Source organism: Struthio camelus, chromosome 27, assembly GCF_040807025.1.
Source record: "Struthio camelus isolate bStrCam1 chromosome 27, bStrCam1.hap1, whole genome shotgun sequence".
NCBI lineage: Eukaryota > Metazoa > Chordata > Aves > Struthioniformes > Struthionidae > Struthio > Struthio camelus.
The window spans coordinates 7,384,812-7,411,760 of record NC_090968.1 but is presented as its reverse complement, the minus strand read 5'-3'; the positions used below and the strand labels follow the sequence as shown (position 1 = coordinate 7,411,760).

General features: G+C 43.1%; 1 protein-coding gene across 1 annotated transcript in view; it reads right to left on the bottom strand.

Moving 5' to 3' along the window:
• The window catches only part of ADAM9 (ADAM metallopeptidase domain 9), a 46,016-nt gene that overhangs the window by 3,291 nt on the left and 15,776 nt on the right, over positions 1–26,949 (bottom strand). Inside the window, exons 5-39 of the mRNA XM_068920537.1 lie at positions 26,007–26,083; positions 25,072–25,261; positions 24,272–24,337; positions 23,762–23,833; positions 22,821–22,990; positions 21,234–21,315; positions 19,918–20,051; positions 19,521–19,692; positions 19,306–19,398; positions 18,854–19,049; positions 18,209–18,314; positions 17,285–17,468; positions 16,903–16,983; positions 15,630–15,735; positions 13,806–13,944; positions 13,215–13,317; positions 12,467–12,594; positions 11,485–11,598; positions 10,185–10,206; positions 9,205–9,295; positions 8,876–8,940; positions 8,499–8,563; positions 8,019–8,097; positions 7,790–7,866; positions 7,342–7,531; positions 6,714–6,779; positions 6,394–6,465; positions 5,106–5,272; positions 4,452–4,533; positions 3,891–4,027; positions 2,636–2,822; positions 2,251–2,340; positions 1,361–1,559; positions 417–525; positions 24–207 (exon numbers count right to left, since the gene is read on the bottom strand). Of these exons, the coding sequence (XP_068776638.1) occupies positions 24–207; positions 417–525; positions 1,361–1,559; positions 2,251–2,340; positions 2,636–2,822; positions 3,891–4,027; positions 4,452–4,533; positions 5,106–5,272; positions 6,394–6,465; positions 6,714–6,779; positions 7,342–7,531; positions 7,790–7,866; positions 8,019–8,097; positions 8,499–8,563; positions 8,876–8,940; positions 9,205–9,295; positions 10,185–10,206; positions 11,485–11,598; positions 12,467–12,594; positions 13,215–13,317; positions 13,806–13,944; positions 15,630–15,735; positions 16,903–16,983; positions 17,285–17,468; positions 18,209–18,314; positions 18,854–19,049; positions 19,306–19,398; positions 19,521–19,692; positions 19,918–20,051; positions 21,234–21,315; positions 22,821–22,990; positions 23,762–23,833; positions 24,272–24,337; positions 25,072–25,261; positions 26,007–26,083 (4,095 nt within the window). The remainder of the gene's footprint in view (positions 1–23; positions 208–416; positions 526–1,360; positions 1,560–2,250; positions 2,341–2,635; positions 2,823–3,890; positions 4,028–4,451; positions 4,534–5,105; positions 5,273–6,393; positions 6,466–6,713; positions 6,780–7,341; positions 7,532–7,789; positions 7,867–8,018; positions 8,098–8,498; positions 8,564–8,875; positions 8,941–9,204; positions 9,296–10,184; positions 10,207–11,484; positions 11,599–12,466; positions 12,595–13,214; positions 13,318–13,805; positions 13,945–15,629; positions 15,736–16,902; positions 16,984–17,284; positions 17,469–18,208; positions 18,315–18,853; positions 19,050–19,305; positions 19,399–19,520; positions 19,693–19,917; positions 20,052–21,233; positions 21,316–22,820; positions 22,991–23,761; positions 23,834–24,271; positions 24,338–25,071; positions 25,262–26,006; positions 26,084–26,949) is intronic.

The following is a 26,949-nucleotide window of genomic DNA, read 5'->3' as shown; positions in this document are numbered from 1 at the left end:
GTGATTATAAAATGTTTTCTTACCTTTCCAGAACCACACTTTGTACCTGCCTCAACCAGAAGAAGACTCAACCCTGCAGATGTGTTCATATAATCCAAAGATACGCACAAATGTTCTCGCACTTGAGCATAAATAACAGCAGCAGTGGTAGTTGCAAACGGAATGCGATATGGGTACGTACAGATTAACTTTCCACATCTGAGATTCCTACAAGATTGATTTGCAAAGGATGTGTTTTTTTAATCTATCTATCTACACACACACATTTATATGCTATATGATGAAACACTAAAAAAATTAAACAGCACAATAAAAATACAGTTGCATGACAAGAAAAAATAAGCAGGTCCTTTTCTGTAAGTTTCAAATTAAATAAGCATTTTCAGCACAGTAACTGCCATTTCCTTAAAACATACCTCCAAGCACAGATTTTATAGTTTTGCCAGGGATTGATACCACAGTGTCCAAATCTATCCCGTTGACTATTGATCTCCTCATAACATATCACAGGAGCATTTTTTGAACCTGAAAGTTTAGCAGTAATACTGATTATAATTTAAAGGAATACAAAGTATATATTAGGGCATCCAATAACTTTTCTAAATTTTCATCCTGTTCACAGTAGACCATATATTTTGTTCACTGATTAGAGGAAACATAATACCTATCCCAGGACTACCAACCCCAAACACTCAACAGTCCTGAACTCCAGAAATAAGGGATTAGTAAATAACAGATTAGCTCACTGCTTAATTTAGCTCACAAATATTAAATTTATGATATATTTTGTTTTTCTTGTTACTTCTGAAAAATTGGGGGAGCTACGTGCTACTCAAGTGCGTATTAACCAGATTCAAAATTCAGCTTGAAATGCTTTTCCAAAACTGTGTCCTGCCTTTTCCTGAGGCCCCACTCCACATCTCCTTCTCTCTTTGTGAGAAGAGGAGCTGCCATACAACTTGTCCCATATAACCCTCTACATCCTCCGCTTTCCTTCCTGCCCCCTACCTCAAGCACAAGAAGGAGCAAGAACACAAGGCACAAGTCTTCCTCTGCCTTGTATGGAGCATTGTACCTGGTTATTCATCTCACATACTTTCAAGTGCAATCCTTAAAAAATCTCCCTCTTGATTCAACAGTTGCTTGAAATCGGGTTTAGGCTTATTGGGGAAGTGTCAGAAATGAGTTAAAAGACTAACAACAGAACCTCATTGGAACAGAAACCAGACTAAAAAGAGAGAACGAAGCTTACCTGACTTGTGAGAGCTAGAGATTTAGGACGCAAGCTAAGCATTGTTTTACTGTAATATCTTCTGAAACTGGGTTGTAGTACCAATGAAAACAGAATCGCCTCTCTTACCTTTCCCATAGAGTCTCTGGCACTGCAGGTCAGCAGACCGGCAGCGTCCTTTGTAGCAGTAACCGGTGCCGTGCTCACATCTGTACCCGTCCTGAATATAAAAGTCAGGAGGACAGATCTCAGAGGTCCCGTTGCAGTACTCTGCGAGATCACACTGCGCATCAGCAGGGGGCCGGCACTTGGCATTCTTCTGTTTAAACTGGTGAAAGAGGTACGAATGAGAGATCCGTGGTCCATCAAGGCAACAGATGGCCTGTAATGCTTTAACAGTGCAATTTCCCAAAGCTTCGGACGGTTACGCTGAGGGCGTGCGCAGCTCTGCCAACGCTACAGAGCGGCACAGCCGCTGCACCTTGCACACACCGCTCGCCACTCCTGACACCCACCCGCCTGCCAGGACTCTTCTCTCCGCCCTTACACACCTGTCTCACACACACACACACACACACAGAGCAGCGTGGTCCCCTCTCAAACCCCACGCAGACCCTCCTGATGCTGTCGGAGACGCATCCCCAGTACCTCCAGACCATCTCTTAGATTCTCAGCACGCAGGTCACGGCACGCACACTGGGGTGACATCCACAGCCTTCCCCTGGCAATTTTCCTCCCGGGGATTTTAGGGACATGAGCTGGAAAGCCCTACCCCAGGAACTGCTCTGATTGTATCCAGCCCTCCAACAGACTTCCGTGAATCGGCACACAATGCTGAGTTTCCCTGTCCTTCAGCTTCCCATGCCTAACATGGTGATCACCAGTCCTCCTACCAGTCTTTTAAGAGTGACTGCTTGCATACCCCAACAGGAAGGTTGTCTCCATCCTTAAGCATGGGAGCATAATATTTCTCCAAAAATTAATAACGATCATGTGACAATTACAAAAACATGCCTCACCTGACATCTATCACAACATAATCCAGAGGAACATTTCACTCCAGGCTTAAACTGACAATCTGTAGTACAGCATTCATCTATCAGACAATCCTGAGGACACATTATAGAATCATGTTATTCTACGTTTTCCTTCCCCTAGAGCTATTCACTTTCAAAGGTTGCCCCCTCCCTTCTTATTCCCAAAATATTAAACTTGGGCAGTATCTAGGAGAAGGTAGAGGACAAAGCTGCAATTTGATTGATGCTGACATAGGAACAATCTAAAAACAGATACAGGTCCCTCTGGGGCTGGCTCCTACTCCAGTTGTGGCCTCAAGGGTTCATTATTCTAAATCTCAGAACAGTTCAGGTTTACATATTTAGCCATAATTACTGTAGTACTAACCTGCAGTGACCCGCAGTCGCACTGCTCTCCACGTTCCACAACACCATTGCCGCAGACTGCAGCTTTCCTGTAGGACCGTCCACTCAAATGGGGTCTATTGAGAAGGCAGTCTCCTCTGTTTTGCTTGAGAAAGTTTTCAAAGTCTCCAATGCTGCAGCTACTAAAGGTTTTTACCCCACCAAAACGTCTGAAATAAATTAAGTATCTATACTTGTTTATGTTCTAACGCATCTACTGCTGTTTATTTTTCTTAAAACATCTATACAGTTCAAGAACTTGTTAAAATGTCAGCACAAGGCAGGCAAAGTGTTCTACTGGGTGTCTTTTAGTTCACTTGTAAAACTAGATTTACAAAAGCATTACTAATAGATATTGAGAAGAATTCAAAGATACCATGCTTTTGGAGAGAAAGTTTTCATTTTTCAAGTAGAATCACTAACTTACCTACTCTTTTTCCTTCCTAGAGCAAGAACAACAGAGACCTGAAATTCTCAGAATTTCAAATATGAAGTCTAATGAAAAGACATTCCATTAGTTTGAGTTATTGTAATTTTTGCAATGGAATGACGTTTCACAGAATCACAGAAGAGGTGAGGCGGGAAGGGACCCCTAGAGATCATCTAGTCCAACCTCCTTGCTAAAGAAGGGTCATCGAGAGCGGGTTGCTGAGGACCATGTTCAGTCAGGTTCTGAAAATCTCCAAGGATGGAGACTCCACAAACTCTCTGGGCAACCTGTTCCAGCATTCAACAGCCCTCACAGCAAAGAAACATTGTCTGTGTTCAAGTGTCCCTGTGTTTCAATTTGTGCCTGTTGCCTCTCATCCTGTCACTGGGCACCACTGAGAAGAGTCTGGCCCTGTCTTCTTTATACCCTCCCTTCGGATATTTATACGCATGTATAAGACCCCCCCCGAGCCTTCCCTTCTCCAGGCTAGAGAGTCCCAGCTCTGTCAGCCTCTCCTGGTATGAGAGATGCTGCCAAAGGCATCTCTGGTCAAAGCACACTCGACTGCGATCCTTGCAACATGAACATGGCATAGCGTACACGTCGGCACTTAGCTGCAAGATATCAAACTGCTCAAACAGAAAGGGCTCTGTCTGCAGCATACAGAATCAACATCGCTGACGTTGGGGATAATTGCTCAAATCCCACTACCATGTCCTTTCCAAAATTTCTCATCTACACCTGGTAACTAGAGTTCCAACAGGAAAAAGGCAACGTCACAGACAGAAACAGACAACAAAAAACTTACAAGGCCTTAGAGTTCATTATGCAAACGGACCCGGGACACTGGCAGTCTCTGGAGCCGTCATAGGTCATTCCCAGGCTCAGCCCCAGCAGCTGCGCCAGGATGATGGAAAACGACTCCAGGCTCACAGCCCTTTGGTACTGGAGGGAAGAGAGAGCAGAGCGCTGTCGCAGCATCGCTTCCCTCGCGCACGCGGCAGCGCTGAACGCTGCCCCGGGCTGCTCCCGCCCAGACCTCCCCGCCGCCCGCGCCCCGCGACGCCCGGGCCGGCACACCGTCGGTGTCGGTGCAGCTCCCCGACAGGGAGCAGAGCGCGGCGCACGGCCGGGCAGCGCGCACGCCACGCACACCCGGGGCCTCACCTCCGGGGCCGGCCGAGCACCAGCCCTGCAACGCACCCTCCCCTTCTCACCCTACCGTGGCCGAGCACCAGCCTCCCCGGCACGGCACGGCACGGCCCGGCCCGGCCCAGCCCCGCGGCCAGCACGCGCTGCTGTTCCCTGGGAACCCCCACCCGCTCCCCGCTCTGCCTCCCCACGCACACACGGACGCGCGACGCCGTACCACGGCAACTCCGCCGGCAGCCTCTCGCTGACATGCCCGTCCTGGAATCGTTGCGCCCACGTATTGTGATCGATCCTTGTAACTAAAACACAAGTGTTTTCATCAGCCGTCGAAGCCTGGAAGTAAGTGGGGGTCCCAGGGCCGCACCACCCTGCATCTGCCCCTCTCCAGCCCGCTGCCTCGCTGGTCGCTCCCGGTGCCTCCCCGCCAGAGCCGCTGGCAGCAGCCACGCTCTGAACGGTCAGCCCACAGCCCAAAGAGCACCAGTGACAGCCGAGCTCAGGCTGGCGCCTTTCCCTTCAATCAAGGCAATAATCTGATCTCTTCTTCCCAGCCACAGGTTTCCAGAGGTGGATGGCACAATTGCATGAGCTACATCTCCACATAAAGCCAGGTTAGAAGGAATTTTTTGAAATTACTTATTAAGAAATATTCATTGCTATTTTTGGTTTAAATGTTATTGTCTTATCATTTATGGCATACAACACTAAGACATTAAAAATCATATTATAAATTCAATAAAACCAGATTAATTCTGTAACTCCTTGCATGTTTAAGAATTCATTGCTCATTGGAATTTTTGTTGTTCTACTTACATCAGTTTAACTAATTTCTACCAACTAGCTTTAATTACTAAAGAAACTTTTATCTTACACAAATAAATAAGCTATGTCATATGGCCGCAGAACAAGGTAGGACTGTTTCCACTGTAAAAATTGCTGTAGAATTTCATCTGTTTCCCCTGCTGTTGGAATTTTATTCTCATCTATCCAGAACTCCAGGGAGGAGAGCACAATTGTTACATTAAGAGGATTAAACATCTGAAAATGTAACAGAAGAAATGGCTGCTCAAACGTCTTTTCATGTGGAGCAGAATTAAAACTGCATAAACAATAAAGGAAGTAGGAAAAAAAAGAAAATATCAACTGGCAATCACTGTATGACATCTGTATCACAGAAGAGAACAAAGAAAACTAGAATTATATAAAATATACCAAGAGGCACAAGGAGCAAAGCCTAGTAACTTCATAAGAAGATTTTGTTTTTTCCATAAATAAATTGTCGGTGTATGCACAAATAGCTACATTATTAAGTAAGCAACATAACAGCATCAGGACAGTTTTTAAAGGTATGTGCTTGATGGTGTGAAGGGGAAGAATGGGCATAGAAGTTAATTAAAAGTACCTGAATGGGAATAGGTTATTTATATAGCTGTTAAATGAGATAAGATCTACAGCACTGAGAAGGGAATAAACTAGAAAGCGTCTAAAAGCTTGGACACTGGATATCCTAAGGCAAAATGCCTACGTTAGTCAATGGCTTAGTACATCTGCATGAGATATTACTGCCACGTGAGGATGGATGTTAATTTATAGCAGATCTGCAGCCCTACAAAAAAACCTCCCCAGGACACACTTTACAAGCTATAAATGCAAGACAGCTTACTCCACTATCCTGGTATAATCACACTGCAAATAGGATCATTTAAAGCTGAAATCGGTGGGCAGTGGTCACCATTCTGCGTCCTGCAAATTCCTATCCTATTCTACTAAACAGCACTTTCTTTAATACTTAATTCTGAGTAGTTCAGGACTGATCATAACTGTAACCGTAACTCTAGCTTGGACCATATTACTAGTTCCACTACAGCTTTAAAAGAGTATATAGTTACAACGGTTAAGCAATGCCTTTGCATTAGGCCACTAGGACTAAATCTCTAACCCACCTTTTATCAAGTCTAGAGCAAGCTGCAGAGAAGCTAGGAGCTCATGCCAGGCCATGCCTAGACATCATAAACCAGAACATCAAGAGCCAAGACTTGAAATTTGGTTTAGATAGCCCCCTCCTCAAATTGAAAGCGGCTAAGGAGTAGGTGACCGTTAATCACCATGAAAACTCCCCCTTCATTTTACGGCAAAACAAAACAGACAATAAAACTTACACTGTTGACAAAACCAAACACCTGGATTATCCTTTGTGTCACAACATTCCTGTCCGAACCCATATAGTTGTACTGAAAAATAACACAAGACGACATTATAAGAGACAAGTTGTTTGTCAAGAGGAAGAAATACAACGTTGAAATGACTGCCAATACCTACTTGCGTAAATGTGCGCCACTTATTTTCATTCTCTCCCTCCTTCAAAATCCACAATACAAATGCATTTTCAAATGGGAAATCAAAAATATATAAAAGCTGGGAAATGGCAAAATCTTTTAGTGCTTTCAGAAGTTAAAAAAAAAAAACGTAAGTGACTTACCAAAGCCTTGTCCAAAACTACATACACTTCTACGTATCTGGGAGACATTACTGCAGCTGATACTGGCTGAAAACAAAAATGATATTTGTTGCTATTTATCTCTACCTTCTAGCCATCTTATTCCTGAGGCCTGCTAGACAAATAAATTTCCCGATCAAAAGCAATACCTAGATAATGTCTTCAGACTAGCATAATTTAAAAAGTCATCCTAAATTTTCTGATAACTACAAGACACCAAAACCTCCAGAAAGCATCATCATCATCATCACAGCATTTACGCACTGCTAATAGGAAAACCAGGGCCCTCTGACAGCCACAGGAACAACTGCCCAAAGCAGACAACACATTACTGCCCAACTCTTTGAGAACTAGAAGGAGAAAGACTGCCGCATTTACAAATCAAACAAGAAAACAGGTAGCTCTCAAAAACGCCTCTCCTTAGGCACTGGGACACACAACCCACAATCCCTGCCACACTTATCACACGCACTTGCCCTCTTAAAAGACCGCCTCTCATCTCCGTCCTTCTGGGGTTCACGCCAGACAGAACTTCCCGCAGAAATACACCCCTCCCACAGCAGATGCTCACACGGCCTCAGCTCTGCCTTCAAAATAAGCAAGCACTCACTTCATCATCATTGATCTTCAAGATCATCTCCTCTGCTGTCACCTTGTCTTTCCCTCTCTCAGCGTGGACATTTGCAAAGAGGAAACCCGCTGTGTTCTCGTTACTCATCTGATACACGAAGTGCTCAAATGCAGGTGAATAAACCAGAGGCTCAATCCCATAGCTCACGTTCTCAAACTGCAGCAAGCCTCTGCAAAGGCAAACGGTGCAGATGGTACCTGCAGCTGCCACCGCAGCCGCAACACACGGACGCTCTGTCCGGGCTCTCCCCCCACCAGGCCTAAGGACAGTGGCTGCCTTGACCAGGAACGACATCCACGCTCCGCAGGAGCCACGGCATGCTGCATGCTGCTGGCGGGCAACGGCTGGCTTCTTCCCAACAACGGCCCGCAGCTGCACACACGCACTAACGTATGCCACTGCGAGGGAGAGGTGCTGACCCTGTTACCTGAGCCCAGAGCAGGTACTGAGAGTCACGGCTGAACCTGGGAAGCCTTCGATATATCCGCGGTAGTAGCAATCATCCTAAATCCAAACAAGAGCAAAGCAATCCCTTATTGAGCCATAAATACGCTTCTGCAACCAGCTGCCAGGACAGCTTAACTGCATATACTGAACAGCAGTGCTACTCTGGAATAAGTAAGATGCAAAAAAAACCCAAAGCGATCCCAGCTTACCTTCATATGGGACGAATCAGAGTGCAAAGACCCCTTCTGACTGTACGTGTAAATCCTGAAATCGTCAGATAAAAAGAGACTACAAAAGAAAGATGGAAAGTGAAACACTGAAAATAGGATCTCCTACCCAACGCTTTTTGAGCTTACAGGTCCTGCAACCTGCCCTGTCACACAGATGGTGCTCGGGTGTCTGGCAGATCAGAAAACCGCTGACGGTCACATCAGGGCCACAGGCACAAACATCCCCCCCGCCCCCCAGCACGCACCCGCCGCGGAGCCGGAGATGCGCCCGCTAACGGGGCACGTTCCCAACCGCTGCAGAGGCTGCAAACAGCTCGCTGGGGCAGGGCCAGCTTGAACGCTTGCGGGCAGAAACCGCCCCCCACAACCGGACGCGCTCCGGCAGGACCAGCCCAGCCGCTGGGCTGGCCGAGAACTGCACAACAGCGCTCCGAGCAGGAAAGACAAAGCCAAACTTACTGCTGCCTCAGGTGAATGGTGTACGGCCTCCCTTCTATCGTGAGGACATAGGACACTGTGGTGTCCTAGGGCACGCAGAGAAGCAGAGAAAGGGAGCATTAGGAACACCACCTTCAGAAAAGCATGCCCCGAGGGCAACGCACAAAACACACGGGAAAATTACAAGGCCTCAACAAGCAAACGCTCGGTGCTTCTTCGAGGGAAAGGCACAGCGACGGCTGTGCCGACAGCGCAGGTCTGACGCCTCCTGCTAAGGTACCAGAGCGGGCCATCCCGCATCCCCCGCCTCCTGCGCTAGGCAGAGCACGGTTTCCTGCATACGTATGCCCACTCCCACCTACAAACACACGCGTGAAATAACTTGATTACTAAGGTACCGCCTGTCCAGTTGTGTTTGCAGGCAATCTCTGTGGAACTGTGATCTGCGAAAGCACTTGTGAACCTAGAGAGAGGAAAGAGAACGGTGCAAAACTGTTACGAGCAGAACCGGCTCCCAGCAGACTCCGGGATGCCGCGGGAGGGCTGGCGGCAGGGCGCGGGCAGCCGAGCCGGAGGAGCGGCCCCGCTCCGGCGGGCAGGAGCCGCCCCGGGGACGGCGGCGCCGCGGGCCCGGCCGGAGGCGAGGGCCGGGGCCCTGCTCGCACCCGCCGCGCGTCCGGGGCAGCAGGACCCCCCCCCCCCCCCGCCGCGCCCCGCTCCCACTCACGCAGCGCCGCCAGCAGCGCGGCCAGCAGCGCCCGGCGCGGCCCCATGGCGCCGCCGCCGCGGAGCCGCCGGTTCGCGTCCCGGCGCGGCCGCTAACGGCCCGCGCCCCCCCGCGCCCCCCCCAAGCACCAGCGGACCAGAGCGCGTTTGTACAAAACCGGCCTCTTTATTGCTCGTTTATTTCTTACAAACGGGTTCCGTGAAAAGCCCTTTCGTCATAAACCAAACGTTACAAAAGTGACACGTGTCTTTCAGCCCGAGGGAGTTTACAGAAAACAAGCGGACATACATTTGCCTCGAGTGCAAAGTTTTTAAACGAGTATCAGACACGGACAAAGCTTCCAATTTGTTCAAATCTAGTCAGGTGACAGGGATAAATGTACACTTTAAAAAAAATCAAAAATCAGTAGTTATCTTCAATATTCAACACATTTAAAATTTGAGCTATTTCCTTTCCACAAAATCATTTCTAAAAACTGCATGTTCATTGCCTTAGACCACTGCCCTGCAAATATTGCTGACATGCATGCGGAAAGTATAAAAACTCTTCTCTATTAGAAGGCACCATTTTCAGCACAGTTTTAATTCACACACACAACTTTAAATACAGTTAAGTACATCTTTCTCTTGGGTTACTTCATTACTTGGATTCCCTTCACCCATCCCACCCTCCCATCTGGGCCATTCATGTCATGAACTGCTTGGAGAGACCCGAACAGACATCTGCCTTATTAAATAGCAAAGCTATATAGCTATAGCCAGATAGCCCAAACTGAGTAGAAAAAAACAAAAACTAAGTGATTATCTTGGAACAAACAGTAGACCTCCACAAACAAATCTGGTGATATTTTAGGTAAAGTTCCATGTATTTTAATAGTGTCATAAATCTTAGTCTAACTTTATGGGAAACCACAGGAGTTCAAGTATTTTATTACTGCAAATGCAAACACTATATATATATATTTATATATGTATATACACAGGAAAAATTTTTTTGGCAATACTATGGGGAAATTTACAGAGCGAGTTTGTATTCAGTGGCTAGCACAAAGTGAAAAAGCTAAGCATTCTTTCAATACTTATTTCACTTCCAGCAAGTTTGTGTAACGGACTTCTACTCATGAGCACCATCATCCCGTTTCTATCTAGAGTACAAGGGTAACACGGTTAACCAAGATCTCCTCTCCTCAGCCAGCACACCAAATGCTAAAACACTCCTTTTCAGAAACAATATTAAAACCTGATTTAGTCAGTGGTGTAGACACTGATGGCAGTCCAATCTAACGCAAGTTAGCCTATGTAAACATCCTGACTGACACTAAAAAGATTTGAAGATTAGGTGAAAAGTTGTATTAATCAACAGGTTCCTATTTAAAGTGCTCATGGAAGCTCAGGTGGTCTAAGGAAACATATTTTTTGCTTCTGTAGGGACTGTTATTCATAGTCTTTAAACCCAAATTTAAATCTGAAAGCATGCCACTTTTTGAAACCAAAATATGGCCATTTTTTTCGTACCTTTATTTTTATTGCCCATTCACGATGTTAGTGGAAATTAGTACAGGTTTCTCATTTAGCAACTTACACTTACTAATTTAAAATCATTAAATTAAACTTCATGTCCATATAGTACAGCTTAGTGTCAGTCAGCATGAAAGTATGAATTTAAGTGCATTATTACACATCAATAAACATATACACATGCATAAACATGTTTACAATATATTTATCTTCCTCTGAACAAGTACACTGATACCTTATTTCACTTGTGCCATTTATGTTTAAATGGATAACACTTTCCAGTCCGTACAAAGTAAGTTTAAATAAATTGGCCAAATTTTCTTGTTTAGACAATGGTATGTGCTACTTTAGTTCTTCACTGTACATTTAGAAAGACGACAACAAATCAGACAATTTCATTATTAGGGCTCATCGCAGAAATGGGGAAACCAAAAGTAACTCCCAAGTGCTGTACTTTAAAGATTATTTAACTGCAGACTGATCCACTTCCAGCTGGACAGCCCTACTGCAGTTTACAAAGCCACAATACTCGGACAGATCTAACAACGGGTTTGACGTATTCAGTTCCTGTAGCTTTGGTAGAGGTATTTAGTTTAAAGTTTTACATTCCTTGTTTCAATATCTCATTTGCCTTATCCAAGGCTGCAGAAGGAAGGCTTTCTGGGATTACCATGGGCCACTCAATGCAAGAAGGATAAATACAATTTCAGCTTTGTTTCAGTGAACAGGTCAGCTCATGTGAAGGCCCCAAAGAAGCCAAAGCTATTTGGGAGGCAAAGGTGCAGGTCGAGAAGGAAAATAGTGTCCCTGAGGTAAACATTTTTGCTGTGATGGAGGAGGTCCCTGAGGTACACATTTCTGTTGCGGAGGAGGCGGCCTACAAGAGGGACAGAGAAGCCATCATGAGTCCAGATGACTACATCTAATATTCATGTCTGGAAACTGCTCCTTCTTTCCCCTGCTCTGCATTAGCACTCCCTAAGGTCACTTTCAGGCTCCCCCCTTTCCAGTACACTGCTTCCAGCAATCTCAGTTTCCACAAGGGCGACTCATTTCTAACATCCTACGTCCAGACTCTGCTTTCCGTTGCCTGAAGTCCTCAGAGAATCCCACTGTTTCAGTTACACACAACTTTTCCCAAAACAGTTTAAAGGCCCCCAACAAATTTCCTATCAACATGAGCTATTTTAACGTAGTACCTGTTGATACACCTTATACTTTTGGATAAGCGTGTGTCTTAAGGCAAAGGTATTAAGATTTTAGAAATGCAATTCAGAAGTAAAATGAAAACCTAAGGAAAACTGGCTGTTCAAGGCAAGCGGTTAATGAGAAATAATCTGTGAATTGACAATAATATTCCAAATCAGAGATATGAGAGAATTATTTTGGGATGTGGTGGCAGGGATTTCTTTTAAAGCTGCACATTGAGAGGCACTTTTTTCACCTGTATGCAGGACTAACAGCATTCCCTGAACAGCATTCTGAAACCTGTTTAATCAAAATGTAGCCATGACAATGTTTAACATGCATGCTACAGGAAACAGCATTTTAGCTCCACAGCATTAAATGAAGGGAAAAAAAAAATTCTTTCAATACAAGGTCAGTCCTGCTGGCATATAATATATGATGAAATTTCATCATATAATATATGATGAAATACCCTACTGCTTATGAAGATGAAGGCAATGACAATCTATATACATCAATACAACTACAAATAAGCTATTTGCAATAACTCAACAAACCTCGCAGGCAGCTTCTGTGGTTGTGGTGCCTGGTAATGTGGAGATGGGTAGTAAGAGTGGTGATAAGTCTGCTGAGGATGCTGGTTACCTGGGTTAGATGGCACAGGAAACGTATTTGGTTCCACATCCTAAGAAGGAAACACAGCAAGAACATTCACACATTCGCACTTAAGGAATTGAAATAATACCTGCCTCACTAGTTAAGTGACGTTTAAGACCGCTTGCAAACAGTTCTGGAAACGTCAGAGTTGCTTTTTCCTTCTAAGAACTTCAATAGAAGGAAGCAACAGCAGTTTGGAAGTATTCTGGATTTAAAAAAAAAAAAAAAAAACCAGAAGGGCCGATCAATAGCAAGCGTTTGATTTGTTCTGCAGTTGTGCTTTCACTAGTTAGTGCATCCACAGACAGAACTGCTCTGCAAAGGAGTGGGGCTAGGGAGCTGGCCATGATTGACCATTTTCTCAGGTGGTGCAGGGATTTCCAGCGTCCTGGTAAGGGGGATAGAAAGCAAGTGAACTGCCCACCAAGCCAAGCACAGCCCAAAGAAGAGCAGAGCATAGTGCCTAACAGTGGAGAACTGAGGGATTTCTTTCCTCTTAGGAAACAATTCCACTCTTTCTTTCATAGCACAGAGAACAACACCCATTCACAGAAGTGAAAGCTATTACTAGTGCAAAAATAAACCATCTTCATTTGTTACTTCAGAGACTGAGAACACATGAAGTGGTGGAAAGCACATCATTCCTACCATGGGTACACTTCTTGGACCATAAGGCATGCCATGTGAAAAGCCCCTGGGTTGGTAGCCTCTGGGTTCAGTTTCTGTTCTAGCAGGCGGTGACTGAAGGGACCTGAAATTCAATCAGTATGGACTGTGAGGAGCACATAACCCTTTTAGCATGACTAAGCAGGCTATGAATTCAAATACTTATTTGCGAGACGGATTTAGAAGACTATTTTAGCAAACATCAAGTCTCAGGAGGATAATATTCGCTGGATATTGAAGCAACAACATAATCCTTTTTCTGTTTAGGACTATATCAGCTTTATTTTGTCACTTTGTACCAAAGATGGGACCCAAAAAATACAAAACCCATCACCAGTGCATGGCAACAAGTATAAAGGTAAAAAGAAAGTTCTCTGAACCCTCCATATAAGATGGGGCTATATTCTGTGTCATTGCTCAGGACAGGCTACATCTTCAGTTGATGCAGAGATATTTGCTTATTGTCTCGGGACTAAAATATGCCTCCACAGTTTGGAGTTGGCTTGTGTAATAAAGAAATGTCTATGGACTACTTCAAAAGGGCAGAAAAGGTAAAGAGGGAAATATACTTACGAATGACAGCGTGACATCAGTCTTCTAAACCATCGCTTCAGCTTGTCTCTCTTTGCAAATGCCAGAGCAGCAGCTACAAGGAGTGGGAGGATCAGGAAAAAGAATACCAGCAGCCCATTTCTCAGTGAAGTGTCTTTGTCTGATGGGGACAGAAGGAGAGAGAAGAAAAAAAAAGATAGCATTAAATGGTGTCATCATCACTCAACTCATGGTAGCAGCGGGTATTTTTGATAGGATTGATTCTACAATTATTTTACATTCTTCATAACAGAAAAACTAAAGAATCTAGTAAGACTGCAATATATATGCCCAAATGTATCTTTTGTGATGACCCTTTCCATAGGGATCGTCTTATCAAAGATGAAAGAATGGTACATTTATAGTATCCTGGGCTATGACAGCATATTGCATTATTAGATCAATGCCTTATGTCTTCCATTGCAACACTGTGAAGATCTTATGAACCCAATCAAAAGAGAAAGAGAGCTCCTTCCCTTTCCTTCTGATTCTAAATCTTCATAGTTTCCTACCAGTTTGCTGTAGGCAAAGAACTCAGATGTCTCTGCACCTTTTAGATGTAGCAACTTTCTCCACCAGAGGCAGTACAAAAAAGCCTTTCCCTTTGTTTGTCTGATGGTTTGAAGCGTTTGCCCATGCTCCAGTACAATTCTCCATTTGGTTACTGCATAGATATAGTATCTACCTTCCCCCCAAAACCCACACTATCTTATCAGGAAGAGGTTTCAAGATCACTCTTCCAGCTCACAGAAGGGACTAATCACTCACACTCCTCTTCATATACCCCCACAAGAACATTATTTATTTTGCTCCACTTTTGATAAGTTTGCTCCAGTTTATAGCTTGGATATAGCTTCCTATTTCAACTGCCTTCAACCTGTCAGTGAGAAAAAGCAGGCTTCACAGCCTCTGTCAGTTTGCTGTCTCTCATGTGCATGAACTGTGCCCCCATCTCCCAGGCACCATTCTCCCACCCTTCACATCTGGATTTAGGTATGTCTTCCCGCCATGTGAGACACTGACCTAAGTGCCTTTCTTGGGGAGAAATTACAAGAAAAAAAATCACAAAACTCCCTCGCCAACCCATCTCTTCCCTCCACACAAAATAACAAATCGAAACTCCACAAGCAATATAGTGTCACAAACCTCTGTGTCTCCCCGTTTCCCTATCGCGTGCCTCTCTTCTGTACTGTAAGATGTTTGGGGCAAGGACTACATTTGTATTTACTACCAAATGAAGCATATTGTCTGCACTCAAATAATAAACATTAATAAAATAGTGAGTTGTCAACGTGCTGTGTGTTGCCCTAGCCCTCCTCAGCCAGATGCTAGTCCTGCCTGCAGGTGCACATGCAACTAAACCACATACAGATACTAAAATAGGACAGCCACTCATCTCTGCCACCATTGCACAAAGCAGCATCTCCGTATGGAGATGAACCTACATCCTCAGCCAAATTTCATGTTCTGTTTGGATCTAAAATTGGAAATGGGTCCAATTTCCAGCTTGGATACAAAGAAGTCCAAGATGATTTTGGTCCAAGGTAGCAGAAGTCACCTGAAGTTAACTGAAACAGCTAAGTTTGATTAGGTCTCCAGCATCCCAGAAGAAAGGCGTGTGCAATACCTTGAGCCCAAAACCTTACCCAGAATTGTTTGCAAATGAAGCCTGGTGAAGATCCAACCACCAGCACTTCAGCCACCAGAATTTAGCTGCTTCAAGGCAATCAGGCATTCTGCACTCAGCCCAGCACCACGCTTAACAAGAGAGGCCCACAGCTCGGGAGTTGCCTTAACACTACTTGCCATTATAAGGAGGTCCACTGTCAAGACTTCCTCCATAACCTTTTGTATCACAGTAAGGAGGGGCCCAGCCTGCTTCACAGTGACAGTTCCTGTTGTTATTGCACACCTAGATTTAAACAAGAAAAATAAAAATACAGGAACAAACCACATATTATACCATATCCCTACAGAAAACATCTTTTGACTAGAAGCAGCGGCAATAAAGAAGCATACTCAGGTGTCTTCAAAGGCTACAGCATTTCTTGGAATTACCGTTACATATGCAATGACAAAGTTGCTGGAATTTTAAACAATGTTGTGAAAACTCACTGCAATATGCATTTTAGTAGTCAGGTATACGTTCATTTTGCAAATGTATATCTAAAAATTTAATAACTTAAGTTTGGAACGCAGTAGCCATGACTCTCTCTTCTGCCCTTTCCACATCGCTCAGCCTGGCGACCTTTAACCACTAATTCCCATGTCAAATCTAAATAAATAGCCCTTTGGTGGGCCAAACCCTATCTAGCCACAAGAATTCAAACAATTGAGCAACCACAGCATCGTTCTGGATAAGCTTCCAAAGATTAGCTATCCCTGCTGCTGAAAGAGTGTGGCTTCTTTTTTGTGAGATGCAGAGTGCCAAATTACATTAGATATACTAAAATCGGGAATTCCTCTTGCCTGGAAAAATATATTATTTTAGAGCTTTCATCAAAGATGTTTTTTTTTAAATAAAGTTATAGGCTGTCTTGTCCGCAGTCATTTTACGTTTTACCAAAGTTAAACAAACCAGAAAAGCTTACTCACTTTTCACCACTTTAAAACTTGCTCAAATTGCATAATTTTGGTCTAATCTTTACTGACTGTTAAAAGTAGTTTTCTCATTAATAGGATGAAAAAGTAGCTTATTATAGCAAAACCCATCCTCAAAATCCCACAGAATCTCTCTCACTGGTATATCTAGTCATGATTATTTTATTTCACATTCTTTACAGTCCTTAAGCAGAAGGGCAAAAGGCTTCATAGGTGCAAAAGAGATTATTATTTAAACACTATTGATAGAGCACAATTAAAGTATAACTGGCTCATACTCTGACCTTTGATATAAAAAAAGCCAATTTATATATTCGCACAGTCACAGGCTCTAAAAATCTAGTGTTCTCATAATAGAGATCTCAGAGAAGAGGACGTTGCTTAGTATGTAGAAATATTGCCACAATTGTATCAAAACTTACAGAATTAACATTCTAAGTGGAATATCGGTAGGAAAGGAAGCTCCTGCATTGCTTACCCCATGCCCGTGACATTTTCTTTCTACATCACAGTCATAGTTCAGAATAGAAGCACTCACACACTGGAAGTGTCTACAGATCTAGGGGAATTAAGAGAAAGGCATCTTACTCTTACACCCATATACTTCATTTCTTCTGAGGGCATACTTAATTTCTTTTACTTCTTCTATAAATGAAAGGTTTTAGATTTTTACCTGCACGTGCAACTGCAGTGCTAAGCAGTGTGTGGAACCAATGGAATTGCTGAGTTTTGCATTAACTACACGCACCAAAAAATTAGTGGCCATACACATTCATGAAACAACATAGCTGACAATTATATTCACATGCAAAACTTCAACTATTATTTGAAGAAGTCACTATTGACCCGTTGCTAATTACCTTTCCAGTATCACATTTGGTGCCTTCGTTCACCATTCCTGGATCTGGGACATCAGAGCCTAGCTGGAAATCCACACCCCAGCACGTGGTGCCTCTGATAGGAGTTTGGATAATGGCAGGTTTAATTCCAAAAACAGGCATTGTTTTCACATTTTCACATTGCAGCTTCCCACACATGGCATTCCTACAACACCAACATGTGAACAGTGTAACAACACTTGAATTCATTCAGAGAAAGACTACAACACACTTGATACGATCTTTTCTCCCTGCTGGAAGATTATACACTACTTGAGAGTAAAATTGAAGTAACTTGACAAACAAAACACAGCTGGTCATCATTTCAGTGCTGCAACAATATAGATTTATCCCTTCTTTCCAAATGCTTTTGTGGTCTTTATACATTAAAGAAAATATAACCATTTGCCATTCTGTAGACTTTGGGATAAGAAGAATCGATAATGGGAGATGAAGAACAAGCCCTTCCTGAAGACATGCTGTGTGGATACCCTGGTGCAACAGAACACTGCATGCACAGGAAACAGCATAAGCACAGAAGCTTCAAATGCAGCTACAGAAGAATTATCTCAACATTCACACTCATTTCAACTATTACTTGCAAGATAAGATCAGATAACACATATATTAAAAAAAGCAAACAAAGCTTACAAATGCATAAGTGTGAGGGCTTTGAGTTAAGTGCTAATAACTATTTCTTAGGTTATAACAGATTTTTTTCTGAGCCATCTCCCTTTGGATCTGAATGACATGTATGCTGTCAATGAGGACAGATTATGGGATAATATGCCTCTCTCTAGTATACCTGCTATAAAGCCCCAAAGAATACTATAGCACTCGAATAAGGGTTCTTAAAACTCTGAATGATACATTTTGGAACTTCTTGATGCATCAGGCTCAACTTACCAGCTGGAACATTTCTTGTAGTCATGGCCATGGAAACCACAGTTGCCAAACCTGTCACCCTTGGAATTCACTTCAGCAAAACAAATGTTGGGGGCAGCTTTTGCTTCTGAAAATAACAGCCCAACCCGCAGAGAGAGAGAGGAATGAGTTTAGCAGAGACAGAAACACCTCACATCATCACAGTGTCTCCTTTCCCCAGCCCAGTTATCCTTGCCACACCTCTAGCCTTTTTCGTTGCAGCACAGATAGCCGAAGAGCTTGATCAAAACGACAAAACCAGGCAAAAATGTCAACATTAGAAGGTTCCAAGCAAGAAGAGAAAGAAAACAGTCTCTTAATACCCAGTCAATTATACTGTTCGATAAGTCTTCAAGACTTCTTTACAGCCCTATAAATTGGAACTCATATTCCAATCGGAATGCTCAGTGCAAGAAAGTCAGTAATTAAATCACCAGCACAAGTTACATTAAATGTAACAAAGGAAGAACACGTGAAGGCAAAATCACAAATTCCACCATTTCAAATCTTTTGCCAAAGCCAGCTGGCCTTCGTTACAGGAGAAAAGCTAAATACATATTAAATAAACTCTGTGTTTTCCTTCCGATATGTCTCCTTGAAACATTGTAATACCATGCTCTTCCTTACTTGAGCCAAAGATATCCTGACATTGTGCATCATAGTACTGGCAAACACCATTGTAACAATAGGCTTCTTCGTTATGGCACGGGTGACCGTTCTGAACTGTGAAGTCAGGCTGGCAGAACTGGGAAGTTCCATTGCAGTACTCGGGAAGGTCACACTCATTGTTACTTGCTCGGCACTCAGTTCCTCCAGGAAGGAACTAAAGAGGGGCGGGAGGGGGAAAACGTATCAGAAAATATAAACCTTACAGCAGCAAACAGTCTGCACCCAACCCACAGTGCATCCCAAGAAAATGGGTATTGAGCTGAAGCCCTTTCTGCGTGCTGTATACATTCATGGCAATTCCCAGAGCAAGCAGGTACTGCTCCTCTCCCAGACATACTGGCTAGGCCAAAGCTCTCCTTCCCTCAACCACTGAATAACACTTTCAAATAATATTTTTTGGAGTCTCTTACCTGACAGTTTTTACAGCAGTCACCATAAGCACATGCAGCACCTGATCGGAGCCTGCAAGTACCAGGCTCACAGCAAGGATCACGTTCACATTCCTGAAAATGGAAGTGCTGTGAGTGTCAAGAAATCACCCCCTCATCAATGCAGAAATCTCTCTCCAGTGAGGAGCACACTAGGTTCCCCTAAGCAGCATTTGCAAAACACACAAGCTACTAACCTTTGGTGAACCACAGTCACACTCCTCGCCAGCATCTACCAGCCTGTTCCCACAGTATGGGACACTATAGGTTTCATCAGGCTTGGGAACATTGAGCAGACAGCTTCCACCTTTGTTGAGAGTTAGCTTCTCAAAGTCTTCTGCACTGCAGCTGCTGAAGTTTCTAGATCCTCTGCAAAGAGCATTAGCATATCTTTACACCAAGTCAACTCACAAGCGTTCCCTTGGTTTGTAAAGCAAGACTAACTTTTGCTTTCCTCATGAGCCTACTGTAAGCATTCCATAACTGTCTGCGAGAATACTTTCAGGATGAAAGTGACCTGTAAAAGCTAAGCATATACATGGGGGATTTCGACCCTCTGGAAACGCTTTCACTGTTGTCAAAGAAGTTACTTACGACGCTCCAGAGCTCATAATACAACTGCTTGCTCCACAGTGACAGACTCTTTCATCATCATGGTTCATTCCAAGGTTATGTCCGAGTTCATGAGCAACAATCGATGCAAACATCTGTATACTGATTTTTCCAAACTACACAAGAGCAAAACAAAACAAAACAAAGAGTGGGCAGCTAATACTTAGAAAGAATCAGTGTAAGAAAGAATCATACATATGCCAAAAGTAAAGGTAGTTCTGTCACTACATTAATATGATTTTCAGTTCACTTGCACCTGCTTTCCAACAAAGTGTGTGTCATTTGCTCAGTAATAGAAGCTCTTAATCAATAGATTTGGGACAGTACCTAAATACCACTACTTTCCAGTGCAGCAGCATCTCTGTGGGTCAGTTTTATGTCCACAAGACTTTCTTTATCAAGAGTAAGCTGAAGAACAGAATGCCAACTAATAGCCGTTTGGCTGCCCAGTTAACTAAATTGGGGGTCTCTGTTCAATATTCAGGCAACAAACATACAGTCACAACTGGCACTAAGTCACATCTTTGCTAGTAGCAATCTCTCCATTCACGCATCTTCTCAAGAAACAGAGTGCTCTCACTGCTACAAAGGTCATTGCGTGACTCCTAGAAACACATGCTATACAGGAAAGACACACAGCATCCATCACTGCTACTGCATTCAGACTGAAGAACAATCTGCTGGAGCTATTACTGTTGTACAGTCTTTCTGTTTACACTGGTGACAGTAAACACACCTGACCCCATTCTGTGTGAAGAGGCAGCAGCAGCTGCAACACTAGCACAAAAACTAGAGTTCTTCACACCAGCCCAAACTTCCTTTCTTAAACGTGTAAATTCCAATCCCAATACTTCGGTCATTTGTTTAAGAAAACAAGATTGCTGTGATTGCCAATTATCTGAGATCAGCAATTCAGTTCATTAACACCCTCTAATTTCACATAAGAGGGCAGTCAGACAGCACTATTCTGTGCAGGTCAAGCAGACACTCGAGGACAGATTTGAGATGAACACACAACTCTCACCTACTCCTCAGGCAAGGGTGCTTAATATCTCAGAATAGAAATCTTATCGTTTCCTCATGAGTGCTGCACGCTGAGGAGAGGATGAAGGAGACAGTGAAAAAGTTGTGATCCAGATTATTTCATGGTGCTGCCAGAAACTGTCAGGAGATCACAACGTATCCTACCACTAAGCCACCTGAACTGTGTTATTAGAGATTCTGCACTTCTGGGAAGACTTTTGGAGCACAAATTGTTTCTCTTGTTTACATTCACAGGATCACTAAAGATATCTCACCACATTAATTCCTCCTGCATGGCTCTTGGAGCACACTGTTCCAACATAGGCCATTCCAGCTGTTCCACCAAACCCCTTCTTCCTAGAGTACATTGAGAGAAAAAGAGGAAGAGTCAATCATCCTAACTGTACAGACACACAAGACTTTAAACTGTACAGCCTATCCATAAAGCCACTTAATACATTGCTACTGCTTGTGTGACACAAAATACTATGTTTCCAGCTTTTAAATACTAAAAAAAAAGAAGCACTGCTAAGGGTGCCACTGTTCATTCCAGGTGTTTCTCTGTACAAGTTCAGCTTTATCTTTCTATTCATGGTTCTTTTTTTTCTTTTAAATTGAGACAAGAGTTTATTGAGAAAGCCAACCTGTTCCACATCTTCCCTCTAAATATAAAAAGCTAAACGGTTCACCCTTAAAACCACTTCCTTTAAATTAGGGATTAGCTGTCTTTTTAGTATTGCCAAACTTCACAGATTTCTTTCCTTGTCAACTTTACTCTTATTTTGTTTCTACACAGTCCCTACACCAAAGCTTAAGTGCAACAGCACAATGTACCACGTTTTACTCTGTATAAAAGAGTAAGACGATAACAAATATTTTTTCAGAGATTCATGAAACATGTTTGAAGCACAGTGGTGCTGGGAGAGCACGTTTCACAGGCACTAGGAAAGCTGTCTGCAGAGTTGCTCAAAGAAACAGCTATGAGGTTCTGCGGGACAAGACCCACGGCCTCATGAAGAAGCCTGGATTGTTCTCTCTGTACAGGACAGCAGTTTCTATTGCGTTTTGAACTCAGAAGGAGCCACTGTCTTGAGGCCCCAGACACCCTCATCAACTGAACGGTGCTGTTCTGCCTCAGAGGAACAAGAGCTACTGCTATACTCCTGCAGGAAGGGAAGCTACTGCTTGCACAAGGGCAGGTCAGGCTTTTGCTCCACGTGAAAGAGTGCTCTCGCCTCTGGCTTTTCTCATTCTTTGGAAGTTACTTCCTAAGTACCGAGTTATCTTTAGGAAGAGGAAGCGCACAGCAGAAATGCATCCTGGAAGCAGAGCAGAGATGACAGTTTACAAAGTTCTGTGCTAGTTTAAGGAAGCAGGGAAAGATAGATTAATACCACGTGTCAAAGCTCAAACCTTGTAACTAGCTTCTGGACACCCACTGCAGAAACAACTTCTGCTCCATTAAACTGCAATGCTCAGCACCAGATTTATGCTCATTTTCAACTGTAGAAACCCTAGATTACAAGTCTAATCAGCATACAACTTGACAAAGGTTTATCTGAATCTCTCAGCTGTGAGCTTTATACAATAGAAAATAAAAAGTTGTATGACATGAAGGAGAAGACAAAAATTTGTTGTTTAGTGATATATCCGTCAGAGAGGACGGACATTGAATTCAAGGACCAGAAGAACATTCTTAAAAATGTTTGACTTGGAATGTTTTCCACAAGTACATAAAACACAGCAGATTACACTGAATTCTCTACTGAATTACAACCGCTGCTTTTGATACCAGAGTGCAGCGAAGCAGATAGGAATAGAGTATGCTTCTTAAAAGTCAAAGGGAAAGAACTGCAACTCACAGAACAAACTGGGCACTGTCGTGTCTTCGACGCATAACTAGATTCTTCTCTCGCCACTGTACAAAGTTTGCCAGCACGTCACCAGCACCTCCATCTGTGCTAATTATGTTTTCATGCTTCCAAATCTCTAGACCAACCAGTACAATGCGGATATTCAGCATGATGTACATCTGGGGGGGGGGGGGGGGAGGGGAGAAGAGCGAGAGAAATATTCCTGAAGACCTTGAGATAAGAACAAGTGGTCTTATGTTGTGCATCCCATTGCCAGATTCTAATTTTTCTGCTTTTTGTTTGGTATACAATTCAACTCAACAGAATGCATTTTCCCTGTGAGTTAGGCTTTCACTGGCTAAGGCATCAACGCTTAAATGCCATGCTGGCCATCCTATTTAAAAAAAAAAAAAAGACAAGTCAGAAATAAAAAGGAGCCTCAGTCCTGACGAATAGCACCTTCTGAAAAAAAGTCAGCTTGACAGACAGTTTTTCTGTAACCTTTACGCATACGCAACTATTGCGATAGTTTGTCTTGACATTGTATGGAACACAGGTTATAAGAGTTCTCCAAATTAATTCCTGCTTCAATTATGATAATTGCAGATTAATTTATGGGTAGAAGCTTTCCTAATGATGCACTCACCAAAAATCACAGTCGATAAATACTGTCATCACTTTGTAAGTCCCTGCTGTTCTGGCACTGCCTTACAGGATACTTCAGCACAATGCTAAGATGTGGCTAAGGTGCAGCTCTCGGTTCTATCTCAGTTCAAAATCATTGCCAAGGGAACAGGTTTAGTTCCTGACCTTATAAAAGGCTTTATTTCATCCTGACCTAAGTGGTAACAGAACAGGCTACAAGGTGGAAGTTTACAAAAGTAAACAGAGTTGAAGGTCTGCTGCATACAGCATCTTTCCCGCTTCTGCTTAACGTAGCTTTAACTTACACTGTCAAGGAAATTTGCCAGTTGCACCATGTGTTCTCTTACTTCTGTTTCACTCTTCCCAAAATCTTCAAACTGCAAGAAAAAGAAACTTGGTCATGAAGAGGAGAGAGAGACACGCAAGACTTAGAAAAAGGAACAAAACATTTTAAGACAAATAGCACAAAAACCACTCTTGCCAGGTAAGAACTTGAACCCCTGCCTAGAAAATGTTAATCAAGAAAACAGCATCTTCGTTGCTGTCATTCAGCTGGTCAATATCCAAGAGAAAACAGGAAAGAGTTTTTGCCATGTTTCCCTTACATTATTAGAATCTCTGCTGATAGAAACTCTGAACACCTGACAGTTAACTCTTTCTGAAGTATACCAGATAGGATAGGTTTAATCAGTTATAAGTTAGCATATTTGTATAGCCTAGGTTAGTGTCACTGTCTTCCAAAAATCCATTCAGGAGTAATAAAGACTGAAGGGCTTTTCAAATCATCTCCTGAGAAAGAGACACACGGCCCCTACCTTTTCTTTGTCCACAACTATGAACAGCTCCACGTATCTTGTTTGATGTAGGACAGCTCTTTTTCTCTGAGGAAAAGAAAATTTTAGACAACTTCAAGTTTATTAATTTAAGTGCAAACAAACAAAATTCATCATTACATTGCCACGTTTCAGTTGATACAACTAGTGGTTTAAGAGACACATCCAAACACACTGTGCCAAGATGAAAACAAGCCAAAACCAAGAAGTGTAATCAAAGCAACAGCTACTTCTCTACAAGTGTTTTATGCTACAATTGAGCTATACAAGGACTTCCGGTGTTTTATAAACAAGCTATCTTTTTGCTTTCCACACAGGTTTCTTCAGAAAAAAATAGCATACATTTTTGTAAAGGAGCGGAAAGATACTAACAGGCAAACACCACCAAAAAGGGAAACCTTCAAAACAAACTGCTATTTGCATGGTTAAGAGAACACAATAAACTGCACAATATTCTGCTGCTTCTGACTTTATTAGTGAGCCTGTCCAATAAAGGTAGCATTCCCGCCCTTACAACCCCCCAACAGCTCTGCCAATGAGCAATCTAACCAGTCACTGACCTCTCACTGCTGCGCGCAGAAGCAGAAGGAAACTGCAACTGTATTGTTGAAGCAGGATATACCTACTGAGCTTTTTTAGCAGGGCAGAAAACCCTCTGATTCAGAAACCTTTAGGTATGTGTTAAGCCCCAGGAAATCTGATAAGCTGCTTCCATATTATTAGCTGAACACTCACAAAACCCATTATAGGGGACAATGCGGAGAAAACAGTGGAATACTTACTCGCAACAGCTGAGTCATACTGGGATAGTGATTTTCCTCTGCATGTTCCCTTTCATGGCCTCCAGTGGCTACTCCACACATCACAGGCTCTTTCTTCACATTATCCAATCGATATATAATGTGTTTGGAGCCAGAAGAGGAATCCACGGGCTCAATCCCGTAGGTGATGTTCTCTATTGTCACCAAACCCCTAAATCGTGGTGACGTGGGAGAAATTCTTGCCTTAAACATACAGGATAGTTACCCAGGTTTTTACAGTAACACAGAGGTAGTTATTCTTTAATAACTAAGTGCATGTCTAGACCTCAGTCCTTACAAAACAGCATGCTTCACTAAGCCTGAAAGCAGCCTTTCACTGCAAAGGGCCTTCAAAAAAATACAGCAAATTAAGCATTTTCACAAGAGTCTCTGCGATGTCTGAGAAATTAAATCATGAGTCTACGCAAAATTGCTTTACTTATTGCTACTTTGGTGTTTGACATGGCAATGCAGCAAAGCATGTTCCAAATGACACAGGAATTACCCCAAAGCAGAAGTTTCCCAATCAAATTTGAAGTATATAAGCTTTATGATCAATTTTTTTAAATTTGTGTTCAAGTTTCAGCTTTTGTATTAGGTACCAGTTATTTGTAGTGGCTCTCTAGCCGAATTAGAAAATAAGCCAAAAATTGTGCCAAAGAACAATTTACTGCACTCTGATAATAAATAGCTTTAATCAACTTATTTAACCATACTGCAAACATCTGCTAACTCTACATTAATAAAAGATACTGCAGAAAGACTGCACAAAGGCATAGACTATTGCAGCTTGGCCGCAGTCAACGAGCTGCAGTCTGGCTGAACAATAGTTAAAAACCGAGCAAGATTTTTCTTTCAGGTTCAGTGAGCTGCTAAAATCACATGACAGCTGTGATACAAAAGAAGAGTTCTGCTACCTGAGCCCCGAGCAAGTGCTGACAGCAACAACAGAATCCGGGATCCCCTCCACATATCCCTGATAATGGCAATGATCCTACAGGGGAAAACAAGGATGTGTTACACCCCTATTCCATGCACATGTGCACACCCAGTGTAATCTCTGGTCACATAGCTGCCATGCCTGCCACTGATCAGCAGTACAGTCAGAGCGTGACAACACACTACAGAACTCACGATAATAATGTGCTTGAAGTTAAAGCTACAGCATGCCCTTTGTCTGCAGTCTATAGCTTGCATCTTGCCTCTAACAGTACCACAATGTAACGGCATTTCCTTCTCTCACGTGTGCATCTAAAAATTTCCTCACGTGTCTTAGTACCACAAGATTTTATATATAAAGAGGTTAATCAAGATGCCAGTTGTCTGGGACTCAAAACTGGACACCTACCTCCCTATACTGTACGGGCAGAGTCTCTTCACAACCTGACAGGGCCAGGGGCTCAGTCCAGATTTCAGTTTAAAATCCCATTCAGCTATTCAACCTAAAGCTGGAGCCAGAGCTTACGCTGCTAACATGGTATAATACTAGGCAAGCAGGGTGCAGAAGCATTATCCAGAGATTGGATTTCTTCACTTGAAATTAAGCCATCCTGCTCTGAAATTCTGCCTTCCACCCCGCCTCAAATATTTTACGACCAGCCCCTCCCTATCAATTTGAGCCAACACATCATTCAACCTCTGCAAAACATTTTTGGAAAATGTATTTGATTTGTACGTAACCGCTCTCTATCAAGAAAAAAGCCACCACTTGCTATCCTCACCAACAGACACTGTTGTCTGGACAAGTGGTCCAAACTTTTCAGTTGCACAGTATATCCCTGACTAGCCCTGAGAAGACAGAATACTTCCATTCCGTCCTCTGCATAAATAAATTTTGGAAACTAGACAAGGGGGCTAACA